Source organism: Homarus americanus, unplaced genomic scaffold (assembly GCF_018991925.1).
Source record: "Homarus americanus isolate GMGI-L3 unplaced genomic scaffold, GMGI_Hamer_2.0 scaffold367, whole genome shotgun sequence".
In the NCBI taxonomy this organism is placed as follows: domain Eukaryota; kingdom Metazoa; phylum Arthropoda; class Malacostraca; order Decapoda; family Nephropidae; genus Homarus; species Homarus americanus.
Window position 1 is genome coordinate 6,288,645 of NW_024743709.1, and position 19,349 is coordinate 6,307,993.

Consider the following 19,349-nt stretch of genomic DNA (forward strand, 5'->3'; position numbering starts at 1 on the left):
AGGTATTGACCCTACTAATCTTCACAAAAGCACTGCACGGTAGTCAGGTCAGAGGGAAAAACTGACCCAACCTTCTCACCTGGTTACAAATCCTCTTAATTACAAAATTGTCCAATTTGTACATACCATTACTCAAATTCATGTTCACGGATTCGGTATGTTTAATGAGACTAGATTCTATAATGTTCCTACTGTCAATTGAATTACAAGGTAATATTGAGGAGGCATTATCCCAGTCAATCCAATGTTTTTTATCCCTCAAATGAACAAACAAAGCATTGGATTCCCTGCCTGTCCTAACACTATATTTATGTTGTTTAAGTCTAGTTACAAGATCTTTACCTGTCTGGCCTAAGTAAAACATATTACATTCCTTGCAAAGCTTTTAGATATCCCCCGTACCTCACTATGGTAAAGGAGAAACCCATCACCACAGTTTTAAAAAAATCTTGAGGAATATTACTTACCGTATATTAAGAGAAAAGAGATTAATTTAAATATTACAAGATTTTTTATATTACAGTACTGAACTGTACAGTACTTAAAAAAGAGTTCTGGAAAGGAAGGAAGTGTAGTGATTTGAAAAACATTGACGTATCCCCACTGTCATCATTTTTCGTTGCAGTTGATTTAATTAGCTGGCAGACACTAAAACCATGGATAGACTGTACACCTGAAATTTAGAAAAAGTGTTTTGTAGGTGTGGCACAGGTGCTGTGGTGTTACTCTGGGACATGACGCTTGAGGTGGTCAGTGTTAATGGAGATGCTACAAGTTACTACCTCGATTCTACCTCACACCTCGTGCAGGAAGCTGATGGACTAAGGGTCTTGGGCAGCATTACTCATGATGTACTACAAAAAGTAAGTTGATATTTTAATGTGCCCTTTTTCTTTTACTGGCTCTGTAACATAATTGAACAATCATTGGTACAGGACTTATTTTTAGCTCATGGTATAATGTGGTTTGGGATGTGGCAATTGAGTGGATACAGTTCTCGCCTCCTGTTCCATGGGTCAGTGGTGGGACCCAGCTTTGCCAGTTCACCCAGCTGTAAATAGGTACCTAAATTTACAACTTGGGTAAGTGAATGCAGTCGAGTGTAGTACCGGCCATGCTGTCTCCTTATGTACCTAAAAGCTTAGTACACAGTGTGCTGTATCCACACTGTCCCTAACAGGCAGTCATGCCTATGGGACCCACTTTCACTTATTTCATAATGTGGTTTAGGGAAATTTGTTTATATATGTAGCCCCATTCACCCCTGATTCAGTCACATTGTCAGGCCAGGTTGGCAAAAGATTTCATACTATAATGTCATTGTGCCAGATTTTAGACACACTCATGATTGAACATTACTTTACAGTATTTGCCACTAGATATAATTAATCTCTGTACTGTACTTACCTGTATACTGTACTGGTTTTTAATTGAACCAGATCTGCTTAGACCTGGATTTATTGGACAAAGTAATCCATCAATAAAAATGCATTTAAGTCTTCAAGTCCTAACTACATATGACCTTAACTAAAACAGGATTTCATTAACAATCCTATTTTTTCTGAGAATTGGAGATATATAATAATTGATATTCAGTTAATTTGACCAAGGACACCTGACAAAGCCATGAGATGCTTGTTTCTAGTAGAGTCCTTATGCCAGCATCTGGTATTCTTAGGGCCAGGCAGTCACCCACCCAAGTGCTACCCAGACCCACTGTTGCTAAGTTTGCTGATCAGCCAAGAAGCAGTGTTTCCAAATGATAATGTTATACTAAGTTTATTTTGTCTTGAAGCAGAATTATCAGTTTTACTAATTCAGCATCATTATACGTGAACTATAGTACAGGTATTCATAAAGTAATGACTTTTAAATTTATAAATTTAGTTAGTTTTTATTATGCTTCAGGTGCCATTGGTTGTGACAGAGACTCTTGGTATTGGCTCTATGGCTCCAGGTGCTCTGCTTCTTGAAGCAGCCAAGGGCTTTCAAGTAAGTAAGATGAAACCTTAATTAATACAATCGTATTTGGTGTACTGTATTTTAATTACAGTATTATTATTAATGGTATTATTATTAGTAGTACAGGTTGACTATCAAAAATCCGGCAACCTCGGGACCTGAGGAGTGCCGGATTTTCGAAAATGCCGGAAAACTGATGGCTATATTTGCTGTATAAGTTTAACAGAAAATGACTACCTGTACAGTCCTTTAAACAAAGAAAATTAAACACTAAATGAAAAGCAAATGAAATTTTATTATATATGCTGTATACAGTAGTACCCCGATTACGTACGCGGTCAATTGTCCCCACAGGGTACCATGGAAAGTGAAAACCCGTAAAGTGAACAACAGAACATATGGGATTAATTCCAATAGAGACTGGCCCGACCCCCAAACTCCACTTTTTCCGACTCAATACCTATGTTCTAGTAAAAATAACATATTAATTTTATGATGGTACATGCACACAATTAATACTTAAGAGAAATAGAGAAATACAGTCGCCAAGTTAATGTCCATTCAAATAATGGACTCGACTCCCTCCCCCTCTTCTCACACTACACTCGCTGGCTCTTCCCTCTCTGAGAAATTTTGGGAGGAAAACCACTAGATTTTAAGGTATAGTAATAAATAATACCTCAAACTAAAGTTAGGATAATATAATTGACATTGCTGGATTCCTTGTAAGACCAGGAATATTTTGAATATAAATGTCATATATTTTGCACAAAAGATAACATATTTACTCAGAATAAACATTATATCTAAAATTTTTATGTCTAATGCAAAATCTATGATGTTTATATTCAAAATGATCATCAAATTGTAAGAATTCCAGCAATGTAAATTATATTCTGGCTGGGTAATTTGTATGAATTTTATGAGCTAAAACATATATCTTCATTAGATAAACAAAGAAATATTTGAAAATGCTCTCCGAAATCCATGCCGGAAAACTGAAGGTTCCGGTTTATTGGTTGCCGGATTTTTGATGGTCAACCTGTAGCAGTAGTACCATAATTATTGTTATAAGTATTATTATTACTGTTATTATTAATGTTAGTGTTATTATTAATAATATATTTATTGCCTGCACAGGTGGTATGGAAATACAAATGAACTTGGAAGTGAAACATTGGTAGAAATAGTGTACAGTATACTGTACAGGGGTAATTCAAAGGATGATTATAAGAGGGAGAAGTGAAGACAAAGAAGGAGGTTAATGAATTGGATGAAAGTTACACTAGGAATGAAGGGGATAGTCCTACAGGTAGCAGCGAGTGAATGGAGAACATTGCATTAAGTAATTGTGGGTGGGTGATGCTAGGTTGTGTGAAGTGACAAAGATAAATCAAAAGGATATCTAGGGCCTTGTTGTGGAGGGTGAGTACCATAACAGTACATGTCATTTACAGAAGGAAGAGTGAATGAATATCAGCAGAGGGAGAATGTCCATTACTCTTTTAACTTTACTGTACTTAGATAGTATAATATGGGAAGTCAAAGGGTCATTCTTTGCCTTTTTTTTTTTCTTTCTTTCTGAACTCTAAAGTAAATAAATTCATAGAGGAGTGCAGATCTGACTGTCCTAAGTGTTCAAGTCTGTGCTTCCTCTGTTGACAATTCTTTTCAGCCAAGAATTTTCCATTTCTAAACTCCTCTTAATTCTTACTCCTAATATTCTAATACAGTATTTAAAACGTCCATTAAGTTCTGCCTGCAAGTTTTAAATTACCTTAATATACATTTTCTCTGAAATACAGACTAACTTTACCAAATGAAGACATTAGTTTTCACTTTCCAGAAAAAGGGCTTTTCATCAGCCAAATGATGCCTGACCTATTTACCTTGCATTTTGTGCATATTTGATTAAAAAAAATAGATTTTGTTCAAATTTAATGCAAAAGTACTGTACTTCTTTCTAGGTAATTAGTTTTACCAAACTTATGCATCCCTTCCTCCCCAATTTTGCTTTAAACAATTGATCTACTTTTAATATATTTTACATCCTATGTATTCATATTATGCTTATGACAATGAGAGCAAAATGAAGCAGGAAAGAAAATGTGTTATCAAAGTAAAAAGTGACCAGTTGTGTGGTGGTGACTGGTGAGACGGGATGGAGTTTTAGGCAATAGAAAGGATTGAGGTAGATGGGCAACCTTGCACCTCCTGCTTGCCCGCAGTTTATCTTAGGTCAAACCAAACATTACCGAAACTTAATTTTTTAAAGAATACTGTACCTAAGCATTATCCTGTTAACTGGAATAATGTCTTGACTGCATGAGGCAGGAAGTGGTGGTGTGAAAGAATATATATTTTTTTAATTTACCGCTCTTCCCTGCAAAAGAACTTTGGTAGCTTGATTCTCCACTTGAAGGGAGAATTTATAATTCATATTTATCATGTAATTGGTCTGTAAAGTTATAGACTGTAGAGGTATGAATGTATAGTATACTGTAGTATACTGTATTTATTCTTCTTGGTCAAGAACATTTTTTTTACATTACTGTTTACAGTAATAAATTTTTTTCCTCCAGATTTTGTTAAGTGTAGAGGAAGTTATAGGATGAATTGGGTTATCTTGTCAGCCAAGAACCTCTTTATACCATAGGCCCTTTCTTTGACCTTCTGTGGTGTTTTCTAAGAAAGTAACCCCTGCAGATGGTAAAGTTTTTCTATACATATTCAACAAACCAAACATGTTACTTGCATTCGTAGAGAGCAGCCTAACAACTGAATTTAATAATCACTATATTCTTACTTCATTATTACATTTCTGTGAGTAAATTTGCCTGAAAATCTCCAGATTAGTGTTATGACATACTGCACATGCAAGTGTCCAGTAATTTAATATGAAATTATTATTTTCCCCCTGTAAATTATGCTAGTCCCAGCTGAATGAGATGAAATGCTGCCTTAATCATCAGATGATACTGTAATAGTACATGGAAAGTGTTTATCAGTGTTTATCAAACCAGGAGAGAAGCACTCGAGCCAATGACTGTTTGGGTATGATCAAAGACTCAGTGGAAGAAGCCGTTAACCAGTGCCTGCAGGCTGCACAACATGAGTACCGCCCACAGGCTCAAAAAATGTTGCTTCGGGTAAGAATTATCAGTTGATCTGGTTTTCCTTTTAAAATAAATTCTATTTTCCTAAATGAGGTATATTCTAATGCAATTTTAAAGTAAAAAAATATATTTATGAAGTAATAAGTACAGTACTGGTATACTTGTATATTTGAGGAAGTGGTATTCTTACAGAAGAAAAAGAATGTAGTAATGTAGGCCCTTTGGATAATTGTAGAGGTGCTTCAGTAGGAATCTGTTGACATCTCGTTGTGTGATAGTGGTAACACTGGATTGCATGTACATACATATTTAGATTTGTTTTTGGTGGTGTTTTGACCTGATAATAATCCAAAACTTAAGTTCATATATTCTTGTCAATGTTAGTAGCATATTATTTTTCTCCTTTCCCTCCAGGCAGCACTTTTTGGGAAGAGCTTCATCCCAGAGATGAACCCAGAACCCTGCAAGAAGGCCATATTCACTCTGAGAGTTCTTAATGCTGTACGGGACTATAGAGTAGGTGGGTTTTTATATGTTCTAACAATGGCTTAACACTCTGAACTACTACTTACACATCTCGTGTAAAGAACTACAGTACTCTACCGCTTGGACCACTTCTTAGGCAAAATGCTTTAAGATAATTTTGCAAAAATTAAGTTACAAATTTCATTGTTCTTTACAATTTTTATGTCTCCCTTGTCTGTTTGTCTGTTAGGAGACACTTAGTGGACATGGGTGAGTGCAAAAAATTATTCTCAAAACACTCTTATTTTTCAATGGGTTTCAATCCTTGTCTTGAATCTTATTTAGTCTTCTTTCATATTTTTTTCTTAACTGCATCTTATTTTTCTAATATCTAATTACTGTACCAATAATTAGGTAATCAAGCCAACTATTTCCACTTCCTACTAATATGCAGTAGCCATATAAAAACTACATTTTGTCTTCAGCTCGTTATTTTGTGAAGGAATATCGAGTTCTCATGTACTGTACTGTATACAGTATTGGTAATAGTATGTAGATAAATGTTTCAAATTTTGAGATGAACAAATGGTAGTCCTGCCTCATTTAAAATATTTTCTATGGCCAAGATTTTAGAAATTTCCTCTGGGTCACTGTCCCAAGAACTTGGTGAATGGCTAACAGCAGGTACCATCCTTCAGAATGTTAAGCCATCCTTTTCCTTGCCTCATAGCAATCCTTCATACAGACATTCCTCATTTACACACTTCCACTACAGTAAATGTATTCTTCAGTACAGTATATGAAATTTATAGATTAGTGAACACTTTTAATGGTGCAAGGTATTTTATTTAGTTCAATTCAGTATTGTATGCATTTCAAAAGATGCACCCAAGCCACTTTGAGTTGCATTACTCCAGTACAACCTGCACCCCTCCACCACTTCTTCAAAAAATATCCCTTTCATATAGTGCATTTTATATCAGCTACATATAGTACATATTTTCACCTGTTTATAGATTTGTTTAGAACCTCAGCTGTTTAGTTCAAGTCACTCTTAGGCCATACAGGTCGTATGTCAATTGCCATGAGATCAATTTTCTGTTTTTTATATATCTTATAGTGTTCATTATTGTTGCTTTTTTTTTTCAACAATAATAATAATATTTTCATTGGTAGGATTGCCACTGACCTGGAATGAACTAGAGCACCTCACTCTCCCAGTGCTTCTGGATAGATTGGTGTATCGTCGCTATTTCCCATTGGCACTACAAATTGCTGATTTTCTGAAATTGCCTGAATCTGATGGAACTTCTCGCATATTGGCACACTGGGCTTGTTATAAGGTGGGAAAAAAAGTCCTGTTCTAATGTAAAACTAAAGCTGAAGATTTTTGTAAAACTTATAGTATACTGTACAGTATATAAGTTACACTTTTCCCATAAATTTTAAATCACCTTTTTATACTTTTTTTTTAAATATAGGCTATCTTTACCATATAGAAATGTTAGTTTTCACTTTAAAAAAAAAATTCATTTGGCGTCAAAAATACACCTGCCCCAATACCTTATGTTTCGCCATACAGTATCAGATCATAACATAGATTTTCTTAAAATTTCATAAAAGTTACTCCTTTGCATGCTGGTTATGGCTGTGAGTTTAAAGTCTTAACATTCGAGTAATAAATGTTAATTAATTGGCCTTTAATGAATAAGATACACTCCAAATATTAAAATGTCAATTATGCTGTGCCCATAATTTTTAAATTGCCTTTATATCCATTTATGAAGAATATAGACTAACTTTACCACTTAAACACATTCATTTTTACTATCCATAAAATAATTTTTTCTCTGATTTCACGTTTCATCAAATGTGTAAAAATTTAGATTTTATTCAAATATAATAATGTACTCCTCGACTTACAGGTCAAGGTTTTGGGTTTAAAATTGTTTAATTCTTATAAGTAGCATTGATTAATGACCCCTGAAACAATCACAATAAATTTTGAATAATATATGTATACAGTATACAATACTGTACATACTGTATTGGTGCTTATTATGTAAAAATGGTATCTTCATATAGTGACAATTATACCTGTGTTGGTATGAAATCTTAAGTTAGCACAGTAACTCAATTTGCTTGTTGTGTCATTATAATTTTTTATGTGCCTGCAGGTTTTGCAGCCTTCACAGAAGAGTGATGAACAGATAGCGAAAGAGATCAACAGTAAGTTGGGCTACACTCCTGGAATATCTTACACTGACATTGCTAACCGGGCTGATCAGGCTGGGAGAAAGCAACTAGCTATAAAAGTAGGTAGTGTATAATGATCCTAATTACTGTATAAGCAAATTATGTTTTAAGTATTCAAGTCTTTATATTGTGAACAGGATGACTTCTCTTTTCATGAAACATTTGTGTATTTCCAGTACTTCACATGCAGTAGAACCCTGATTGAACATGAAGGTTTCCCCTAGTGATACAACTGATCGAAATTACTTTTAGTTTCTCATCTTCATCAGCAATATATACTTCCATTTTCCACACATGTGTGGGTTAGTCATGGTTCCTTGATGACGGCCTCTCTCTTCAGGTTCTTAACTCTAACATCATTTCTTTTGTCTCCCCATGTCATTCTTGTCCTACCCCTGGCTCTCCTCCCTGCCACATTTAGGCTCTCATCTCTTGACCCAACTGGTCTCCTTCATTCTTTCCATATGCACAGACCATCTCAGCAGCTTATCTCTATGCAGAACTTCACCAATACAGATATTATCAATACTCAGCCACTCTCTTAGCTCAGAACATGGTTTTCAATCTTTCAGGATCACTTTACACCTCCTCCATGCCATTCTCATTTCAGTTTGCTCAATCCTGTTTAATGGCCTATGTTTCACTGTTATAAATTTCTCCTCATCCCTTTTTTCAGTTAATTGAGTATGAATGCCGTGCTAAGGAGCAGGTGTTAGTATTGATGCGTCTGGGTGAAGATCAGACGGCACTTAGAAGAGCTTTACAGAGTGGAGATACAGACCTCATCTACACAGTCTTGCATCATCTACGGCAGAAATTGTCCTCGGGGGAGTTCCTGGTACAGTATACACAAGGATTATAAGAACCCAAATGGGAAGACTGTGTGGGGTGATAATCGTGATTGCAAAACCTTATTTGGCACTTTAAGCTGTCCATGGCAGTATATTAATTTTTTTTTATCCTATCAGGAAAGCCACACTGAACAGAATAATTTCTTGATTCATACAAATGCCAACTACTTTGAAAGGGTTTAAGAACTGATCCAAGAGAATTCAGCCATGGTTTTATAATCAAATAATGTAGATTAGTGGATGGAGCTAATTTAATACAGTGATACAAATGTGATTGAAAAGATTCAGTCCTTTACACTTGGTTTACATTTCAGATGCTCATTCGAAACTTTCCTGTAGCGCAGTCACTTCATATCCGCAGCTGTCAAGAACTTGACATGGAGCAGTTGCGAGATATCCTAGTTCAAGAGGATGATTTTCATGGGCAGGGTCTCCTTAGAATCAAAGAGGCTTACAATACATACGTAAGTTGCCAAATTGCTTAAGGGTTATTTTCTAGTTTCCCTGAGTATACAGTGATTCTCTCAAGAGAGGGGGTTAGTTGCAATAATAGATTTGCAAACAGATTGTATATAGTACTTGTACTATGTGAAATATATCAATCGAATGATGATTCCCAGAATATTTATATATTGTATACCCTGTATACACACAGGTTGTTTCAGAAATATATTTCATGATTCTGGGAGTGTATTCCTGAGACATACATAAGGATAAATGTCTTCATGAAATTACTTCATGAATATAGTATTAATACCCCATAGATTTGGAGTTATAACAAATATCAGTCGGGGTTGGAATGTAATAAAATCAACAAAGTATAAATTAAATATCCAGTGTTGCTAGTACTGGACAATTTATTTACGATCATATGCAATATGATATTAATTTTACAGTAAATGTTCTAAGTTATGGCCCTCTTCCTGACTGCAGTCTTCAGCCCATCACAAGAGTGACTATCGTACACATTCAAAGACTCCAGGGGTGTTGCGAATTCTTGTGGCACTGTCTTGCATTCTGAATTAGGAGAAATACCTATTACCCAGTGATTAGGTTATATGGAGATAAAAGACAGGATAAAAAAAGGCAAGTAGAATGAAGAGAGAGGGGCTGAACTACAGTGTTTCCAGATTTTAGTACAGTAGTGGACTCCATTTTTTGAAATCTTAAGAGTTTGTAATAGGTAGCTTTTTTGTTTATCGTTTTGTGGAATAGAAATAAACTTGTATTTTGTTTTAACATTCCTAAACATATTTTGCTTCAGCGGACAGATTCCCATCAGGCATCACTCGTGGGTGCAGCTGAGCTTTTTAGGAAGGCCAAGAGTGAATCAGCATGTCAGATGACAGAAGAACAAATTAAGCTAAACAAGTGGCAGGTAAGGCTGACCTCTTTTAAGGAAATAGATTTGTATGTAATTTTTATCTGTACTTTCTTATCCTCCTCATTCCACTTTTAATAGATCATTTGGTAGATCTGATCTTTGCTTGATTTGGGATGAAAATATTTCTGCAATGAAAAAGAGACATGGCACACGAGATAATGATGATGAAAGGTTTCATTCTAATTCTTCCACACAGATGAGATTGGAGGAGAGTCAGCAGAAACCTTATGCAAAAAAGTCCCTCCATGACACAGTACATCAACTTTTACTTGATGGACAAATTAAGGAAACAGAAAAATTAAGAGTGGAATTCAAGATACCTGAAAGGAGGTTAGTATGAAATAGTTACCGTGTGTTTACTTATTGGTAATAACTCCCGTATCTGCTGTATTCATTATAGGCATATGATTAAGAGATAGCATGTCTGGTACAACACTCAACCACTTTCACTTTCTCAACTTTTATAATTCGTCATTCATTCACAGCAGGATGGATTGAACCAGCAATCCATAGAGTAGGAAGAGATTTAGTTGCTGCCCTCATTAATGCAATGTAAAATCTTAGTACTGTACAATATAGTACAGTATGTATATGTATACTGTACTACATAATGAAATAACATGATTCATCTCATGGTCAAGTGAATATAGCCACACTGTATTTTTTTTAATTTACTGTATTCTAAATTAAAATCATAACACACTACTGTACTGTAATACTGAATGTATATTAACACACTTCACTATTCTTGCCCAGTGTTGCCTTGATGGTGGTCATTTTTAGGTGTTTGGGGCATCCCCTCACAGGTATTACTTCACTTCAATAATCCTCACGGGAGTTATTAATGCCCTACTGTATAGTGCGGATAATATAATTTGTACTAGAAAATCCTGGCAGATGTGTTTGGAAAATGGTAGGTAAGGTTAACAGATTTAGCAGGTTTCTAAGTAACTCTGTGTACACCTTGTTGTTTAATTTTATTTTTACCATATGTGATTAATTATCTATTCTTCATATTTCTACTTAAAGGTACTGGTGGCTACGGGTTGTAGCTCATGCTCAAGCTAATCACTGGGAAGAGTTAGCCAACTTCTCAAAAAATAAGAAAAATCCAATTGGGTTTGAGGTATGTGTGAATGATAAACTTTTATATATCAGATTTGATTTAGTATCTATTTTCATTCCGAAGTATTTCTTTGTAGTAACTGACGCTATACAATTTCCATACTAATCTGGCCCGTAAGCCATGCCCCTCTTCTATAAAAATAGCCGATTGGTTCATAGAAAACGTTTGTGTAGCTGTCCATTTATTCAAACTTAAATATGTTCACAATCAGTAAACAGACCTGTTATTCTCTAAAATAATGTTAAATAACTGGACTATCAAAATGCAAATGATTTCAAGGCATTGGCACTTCAGCGAGGTATTTGAATATACAATTGGTAAAAAAGTGCATTATATATATCAGTACATAAATGAGTACCATACTACATAATGGCATGAATTATTGCCTCCATAATATACAGTATAGTTTGGATTTACGCGGTCAATTGTACCCATGGAGGTCCGCGTAAAACGAGAAACGCGTAAACGAAATAACAGAACATATGGAATTAATTGAAATAGAGACCGGGCCGACCCCAGACTACCCTTTTTCCGACACAATATGTACGTTGTAGTAAAAATAACATCTTAATTTTATGATGGTATGCACATACAATTAATATTTAAGAGAAATATCAATAATATTAGGTTTTTTAACACTTACGTTAGAAGAAGAGATGGCTGGGCACACGGGGATGGGGGGTTGGTTCCGAGGCAGAGGGCAGATTATTGGCCCTCACCTGTATCACTTGTATCAATTGTATCACTATCCACCACAGAGGCTTGCAGGGCCTCTTTGTCAAACCCCTCAAAGTCCATATCCTCACTATCACTGACTTGGGCTGGCTGTGGTGGGTGGCGGGAGAAGAGTAACTCGGTAATGTTTTGTTGACTGGGCGACCTAGTGCACACCCTGCCCACGGCGTTTCCCACGTAAATGATGGAATGTACCGCGTAACAAATTATTGCCGGTCTGGCCAGGTGCCGAGTAAATGACCAAACGCGTAAAGGAAATCCGAATAAATCCAGACTATACAGTCAACCCTCACTTTACGCGGTTAATTCAAACCACAGGGTACCGCGGAAAGTGAGAAACGCGTAAAGTGAACAACATAACATATGGGATTAATTGAAATAGAGACCGGGCCGACCCCCAAACTCCACTTTTTGACGACACACAACTATGTTGTAGTAAACATTTTATCTTAACTTTATGATGGTATGTACACACAATTAATATAGAAGAGGTTAGGTTAGGAAAAATAAAGGTTAGGTTAGGAAAAATAAAGGTTGGGGTTAACACTTACGTTAGTAGAAGAGATGGGTCGGCGTACCTGGAATGGAGGCTGGTTCCGAGGCAGAGGGCAGGCTACTGACCCTCAGGTGAGTCACCATCACTGTCATCCACACTTGTCAGGGCCTCCCTGACAAATCCCTCAAAGTCATCATCACTGTCTCTACCTCTGTCACTATCACTGGCTTGGGCTGGCTGTGGTGGGTTGCGGGCGAAGAACTCTGTTATGCTTTGCTGACGGCTGGTGTTTATGTTGTCGTGATAAACCTTGAAGTAGGGCTCCATAGTCTGCAACAACTGGGTAGTGAAGATTTCATACCTGTTTGCGTCAGGGTCGTCGGAAAGGAGGAGCTTGACTTTCTCGATACACTCGATGGCACACCCTAACATTACTATGGGATAAGCGGTGTTCTTCTTGGGATGACGCACCACCTGCCTCTTCACTGACGTCATCATCTACCATCTCGTCGGTAGTCACGTCAGGATCCCTTATCACCTCCAGGATGTCGTCGTTGGTGGACTCGGAGAAGCCTGCAGCTGTAACACTCTGCGCAGCTTCTCTGGCAAGGTCCACTGCTACTGCAACAGTCTGAACCTCACCAGTCACAGATTGACTCTGCCTAACGGCCGGAATGCCTTGCAACACATGTCTCCATGCGTGACGAACAGTTGCTACAGACAGCTGATCCCATGCCTCCACCAAGAAGTCCACAGCTTTCTTGATGTTGAATATTCTCCAGAATTGTTTAAAAGTATTTTTTGCTCTGCCAACTGTTGATCCTCGTCGTCTTCGCTCTTGCTATCGGTGGTGGTGTCACTCAGGTTATGCAACTCTTCCCTGGTGTTGGTGTAGTCGTTCAGGAGCTTGAATTTTTTCATAGAGTATGCAGCTTTTACATTACAGATTAATCTTGGTCCATGGGCTGTAATATAGACGTAGTGTTGGGAGGAAGGAAGACCACTTTTACGTTGGGGTGACGATCTAACAGTAGGGGCGAGTGTCCTGGTGCGTTGTCCAGCAGCAACAAAATCTTGAATGGCACATTCTGTTGCTCACAGAATTTCTTCACATCGGGAACGAAACAGTCATCAAACCAGGAGAGGGACAGTGTAGAGAACATCCACGCCTTACGTGCGGTCAGCCAGTGGACATTTAGCTTGGTCATGTCCATGCTCTTGTAGGCATGCGGCTTGCGTGCTGTGTGGATCACCGATAACTTGAGCTTACAGGTACCGGAGGCACTGGTGGTAAACAGGACGGTGATGCGCTCCTTCTGCAACTTCCGGCCCCGAATCTTGCTGGCATTCTTCACAACGAAGGTCTTGGAAGGTAGCTTTTTCCAAAAAAGACCAGATTCGTCCATGTTAAACACCTGGTCGTCGGTGTACTGTCCTTCCTTCATAATCTCACGTAAAAACGGAGGAAATTCCCTAGCCGCAACACGGTCAGCGCTAGCTTCTTCACCACCAATGTTGATATTGGTGATCTTGTTCCTCTTTTTAAACCTCTGTAACCACCCAGAGGAAGCATTAAAGGGTTTGGGCTCTGTAATTCCCATCTTTCGTGACACTGCAGCATACAGTTCACGTGCGTACTCCTTAACAGAGCGCGTGTCCACCGCCATGTTCCGTCACGCCTGATGCACCAAGTAGCTCACAAGTAATTTTTCCGTCTTGAGAAGCACCTGGTTGTGGAAATACTTGATCATAGAAGCACCTGTAGACTTTGTGATGTTCATGTGCTCCTTTATCTTGGCTGCATCCTTCTTTATCGTCCGGATCGTAGATTCTTTCACACCATGCTGGCGCGCCAAATCAACCTGTCTTGTTCCTTTCTCCAACTCTTGGATGATCTTGTACTTCACCTCGTAGCTTAAGGAACGTCGTGTCTTCTTTGGCTTAGGGCGGCTGGGTCCAGGTAAGGAAAGGTTTCTCTCTGTGGGCGGTGGTCCGGCGGAAGCCATTTTACAGAACAATGGATGCACGATTACACGGTGTGGCCTGGAGGAATGAAACTGCCGCAACTAGATCAAGCGTCGTCTTTCCTCCCTCCCTCCCTCCCCTGGGTGGACACGTCATATTACTTTAAACCAATTACAGCTAGCAGCGGAGGGAGGTAGGGATGCATGGCCAATCACAGTCCGATACGTCATATGACGTCACTGATAACGCAACAGAGACATGCACTGCGCAACCTTACCGCGCGACTTGCCCAGGCGGAGGCGGGAGCAGGCGGGAGGGGCGAATGTAAAAATAGCGTCGAGCCAGACACTCTCCTCGTAAAGAGGTACACGCACCGCGGAATGTGAGCATCTCGGTTTCGGCAGGGTACCGCGTAAACGCGGAATGTGGGACCGCGTAAAGCGAGGGTTGACTGTACTGTATTTAGTTTTGAAGTACAGTCAACCCTCACATTACGTGGTCGCGCATTCCGCGGTTCACCGTTAACGCGGTGCCCTGCCGGAACCTAACATGCTCACATTCCGCGGTGCGTGTACCCCATTACGCAGAGAGCGGCTGGCAAGCCGCGCCATTTTTGGATCCAAACCTCCCGCCATCCGCCATGTTGTGTAAGAGGCGCGAAAATGGTGCACACAAGGTCGCCCAGTCATCAAAACATTACCAGTTCTTCACCCGCCACCCACTACAGCCGGCCCAAGTCAGTGATAGTGATAATTATAGTGAGGATATGGACTTATATGAACTTTGGGGGGTTTGACAAAGAGGCCCTGCAAGCCTCTGTGGTGGATAGTGATACAATTGATACAAGTGATACAGGTGAGGGCCAATAATCTGCCCTCTGCCTCGGAACCAACCGCCCATCCCCGTGTGCCCAGCCATCTTTTCTACTAATGTAAGTGTTAAAAAACCTAATATTATTGATATTTCTCTTAATTATTAATTGTGTGTGCATGCCATCATAAAGTTAAGATAATATTTTTACTACAACATAGTTGTGTGTCGTCAAAAAGTGGAGTTTGGGGGTCGGCCTGGACTCTATTTCAATTAATCCCATATGTTATGTTATTCACTTTACACGTTCCTCACTTTCCGCAGTACCCTCCGGGTTACATTAACCGCGTAAAGTGAGGGTTAACTGTATCTGAAAACTGTAATATAACCTCCCAGAGGGGCATGATTATAACATTTGATCAGGGCACCTCAGGGAATACCAACATTCATAACAAATACTTTATTTCTCATACTTTTTTATACTTCACTTCATTATACTGTATTTCAGTCTTATGATGTCATAATACTTTTCTGCCATCTGTACCTAAGCTGATTTTGCTCTGTACTCTATTTTTTGCTCTGTGCTGTATTTTCAGAGTAATATTCATCATTCACACCAATTCATCTTTTACTTGGTGTTTTTGTTAATATTGAAATCTTCATCCCTCCCCAAGTTATCCTAGATGCCTTTACTCAGAGCTCAGTTACTTGTTATCATCCCCACCTTAACATTTCATATCCAGATATCCTCTCTCTCTCTCTCTCGCCGTTTATTCCTTAAACCTGGTAATAATGGAACTTTCTTGCAACGCTCATCTTTGTAATATTAATGTGGATCCACTTTCTCTTACAGCCTTTTGTTGATGCTTGTTTGAAAAATGGAAATAAAATTGAGGCTCAAAAATATGCCATGAAGGTCAGAGATGAAAACAAAATCACGTATCTCATTAAATGTGGGTGAGTACAAAAAAAATCATTTCTCATTCTTAAAAGATGTACTATATTACACCTATTTCACTCGTGTTTCATTGGAAATGAAATATGCATTATGGTAAAGTAATGTACACTATATATTTAAATTTTATCTAACAAGCAGACTTTTCATTAGTCTGACAGCCAAATTGGCAGTAGAATTCATGAGAAAATGTTTATATTCGCTTTATATTTTGCAGCAGAAATTAGAATTATGTCATAGAGTAAAATTATCACTTATCATTGATAGTCTCTTAGAGGAGGCTGTAAAGGTGGCTCAGGAGCAGCGTAGTGCATCAAGTCTCACTAAAGTGTTAGTAGCTTGTGGACCTCAACACCAGAATCTCCAGTCTCGCATTCAAGTGCTGCTTAGTGATTCATCTTTCAAGAATTAATCCATAAATGTCTGCAGATTTATGTAACAGGTAAAATGTATAATTTTATTTTATTTTTGTGTGTGTGTGCACTTATATACAGATAAGTTGATATTGTAACCTCAAGTCTTGACAGAATGTTCATAATAAAACTCCTTAGATTAAAAAATAATGATTTTAGCTGTGATATCAGTACTGTACTGTATTGGCAGCAATACTTTGTTGCAGTGAAAAAGTTGTCAAATGGTTCATTTAATATGTGTGTGTATTTAGTATGTAAGTTTGAAATTTTGCCATGAGCAATTTGACAAAACAAAATACAATAAAGGGTGGTAAGCCAAGAGAAAATACAGTGACGCCTCGGTTAACGAAATTTCGGTTTACGAACTGCCTTCCATAAGGATCTTCAATTCGGTTAACGAACAAAAATTCAGTTAACGAATTTCTTACGAACCGAGCTCAACATGTTTTCGCTTGCACTCATCGGGCAACCAGCTTTAGTATCAGTCCGCCAATACATTAATCGGTTCTAGGGCTTAAATTCCTTACTATTTTAGTAAATATCAAGAAGTTTATACTATTCAATAATTTTAAAAGTTTATTATTAACTTTTTTAGTCATTTTAGCAATTATTGAACATAATTGAAGGTAAAGAAACTAGTTTCTGGCGTGCCATCCAGCCTGTTAACACACCAGACAGGTGTTAGTCTCTCTCTGTTTTCAGTGGAGGTAACATCTTGCTTGAGACTCTCTTCAACTAAACGCATTTTTTCTGTGTTTCCAAGCAAATTATTGGTCATTTTGAAATATATTTTACATATTGACAATATATAATGCAGTGCAGTGTTGATTTAAAGAAAATAATCTTGAAATACACCAAGAGAACTAAAATTTTATGGATGAAATGGTGCCATGGGGTGACTTCTCTTCCACCCCAATGCCTTTTCTTCTTCCTTCTCCTCCACCCCCATTCTAATTCCCATCATCATCATCATCATCATCCAGGAGCCTTCTACATACTCACCTCAAAGTAAGTGAACTTTTCTACCATTTTTGTTGAATTTAGGAAATTTTCGGTGAGCTGGAACCAATTACCCAAAAACCCATTGAAACAATGGTTTCGGTTAACGAACTTTTCGGTTAACGAATGTCCTTCTGGAACGGATTGAGTTCGTTAACCGAGGGGTCACTGTACTAAGTACTGAGTGAAAATACTGCTTAATGTGCACTCCAGGTGTGGTAGTCCACATACTTTGCATGCTAGACAATATGGCAATAGATGGAGGAGTATTTTGACAACCTTTCTGAGACAACAGAAATTATAGTGTTCGTTTTGACATCCATCGGACCCAACCTTGCAGATACTTTCTGTAGCGAGTGTACTGTACCTGTACTTTATATCTAAACTTGTACTTTATACCTAACTCTGTACTTTATACTTAAACCTGTACACAATTTATCTTTACAGGATTATTCTTATTCTGTTAAATAAATAAGAAAGTAAAATTTTATGGTAAAATATTGTGTTGATCATTACAGAGGTCGGCCTTGATGTGGGTGAGGGAGGGGTCACCGACACTCCTGCGACTTCTGGCCAGATCATGCATGCCATGATATGGGTGTAGGAGGGATCCTCCACCCTCCTGCTGCTAGTCGAGTCATCCACCCTCTTTCTGCTGCGGGACATGTCATCCACACCATAACATAGCTAAAGGAGGAATCATCCATCCTCATGCTTCTGCTGCCTGGGTCATCCACACCATGATGTGGGTGAAGGAGGAGTCATCCACCCTGCTGCTGCTGGCCAGGTCATCCACACCATGATGTGGTTGAAGGAAGGGTCATCCACACCATGATGTGGGTGAGGAAGGGCTCATTGACGCTGTTGCTACTGGCCGGGTCATCCACTCTCCTGCTGCTGGCCGGGTCATCCACCCTCCTGCTGCTGGCCGGGTCATCCACCCTCCTGCTACTGGCCGGGTCATCCACTCTCCTGCTGCTGACCAGGCCGTCCACACCCGCCTCCCATACCTGTTGTGTGATGGATAAATTCCTACCTTCCAGATATCTTATAGAGGTTACTGACTATGTATAAGAATAATTATCATAATAAGTAACTGCTTTGTTATTCTTATTCTTATGATATTATCTTCTTGTGGATACTGTAATTATGTTATTCTGATGTATAAAGAGTTGAGTTTCGTTGATGCCTTTAGTTAAGATAAGAAAAAAATGTCTACCCCTTTTCAAATGAAATAAAGTATACTTATTTTTTTTGTATGGTTTACTTAACAAAAATTTTAACTCAATGCATTTGTATCTGTAGTTTTTATAATGTTACTACTGCATTTCAACAAGGTTACCGTAGTATTACACTAGTCCAACAACACTAAAGATGGGGAGTGCATATTATATGGTACCTTTTATACAGGTTGACAATCCCCTATCCGAAATCCTTGGGGCCAGATGCATTTCGGTTTTTGGAATTTTTCGGTTTTCAGAATGGTTAGGGTTTTTTTTTTTTTTTTACAGAGATCAGCCCACCCGGGCACAGGTCACTGACCCACATTGGGGCTAAAATATAATAATAATAATAATAATAATAATTCATAGGTCTAGGTCGTGTTTCTCACTTTTGATCTTTTTTTCATTCTTGTATTTCTTTATTATTATTATTATTTTATTATTACAGTATTATTGTTATTATTAGTTTTGTTACCATTCTTATTTTATTTTTGTGTATTTTTTATTAAAAATTTTATTTACTATGAATAATTATAATTATTACTGTATTATCATCATTATTATTATTATTATAATTATTATAATTGCCTTCT

General features: G+C 37.9%; 1 protein-coding gene across 1 annotated transcript; it reads left to right on the forward strand.

Moving 5' to 3' along the window:
• Positions 1 to 700: 700 nt before the first annotated feature.
• On the forward strand, positions 701 to 18,786 carry LOC121877270 (vacuolar protein sorting-associated protein 16 homolog; the record flags this gene model as incomplete). Its single annotated transcript, XM_042382931.1, is given in 14 exon segments — positions 701 to 863; positions 1,909 to 1,992; positions 4,986 to 5,111; positions 5,493 to 5,598; positions 6,720 to 6,886; positions 7,721 to 7,858; positions 8,476 to 8,637; positions 8,965 to 9,114; positions 9,915 to 10,028; positions 10,231 to 10,364; positions 11,064 to 11,160; positions 16,020 to 16,123; positions 16,389 to 16,563; positions 18,052 to 18,786. Coding segments are annotated over 13 exon segments (1,690 nt in total), but the record flags the coding sequence as incomplete, so codon positions are not given.
• Positions 18,787 to 19,349: the final 563 nt, after the last annotated feature.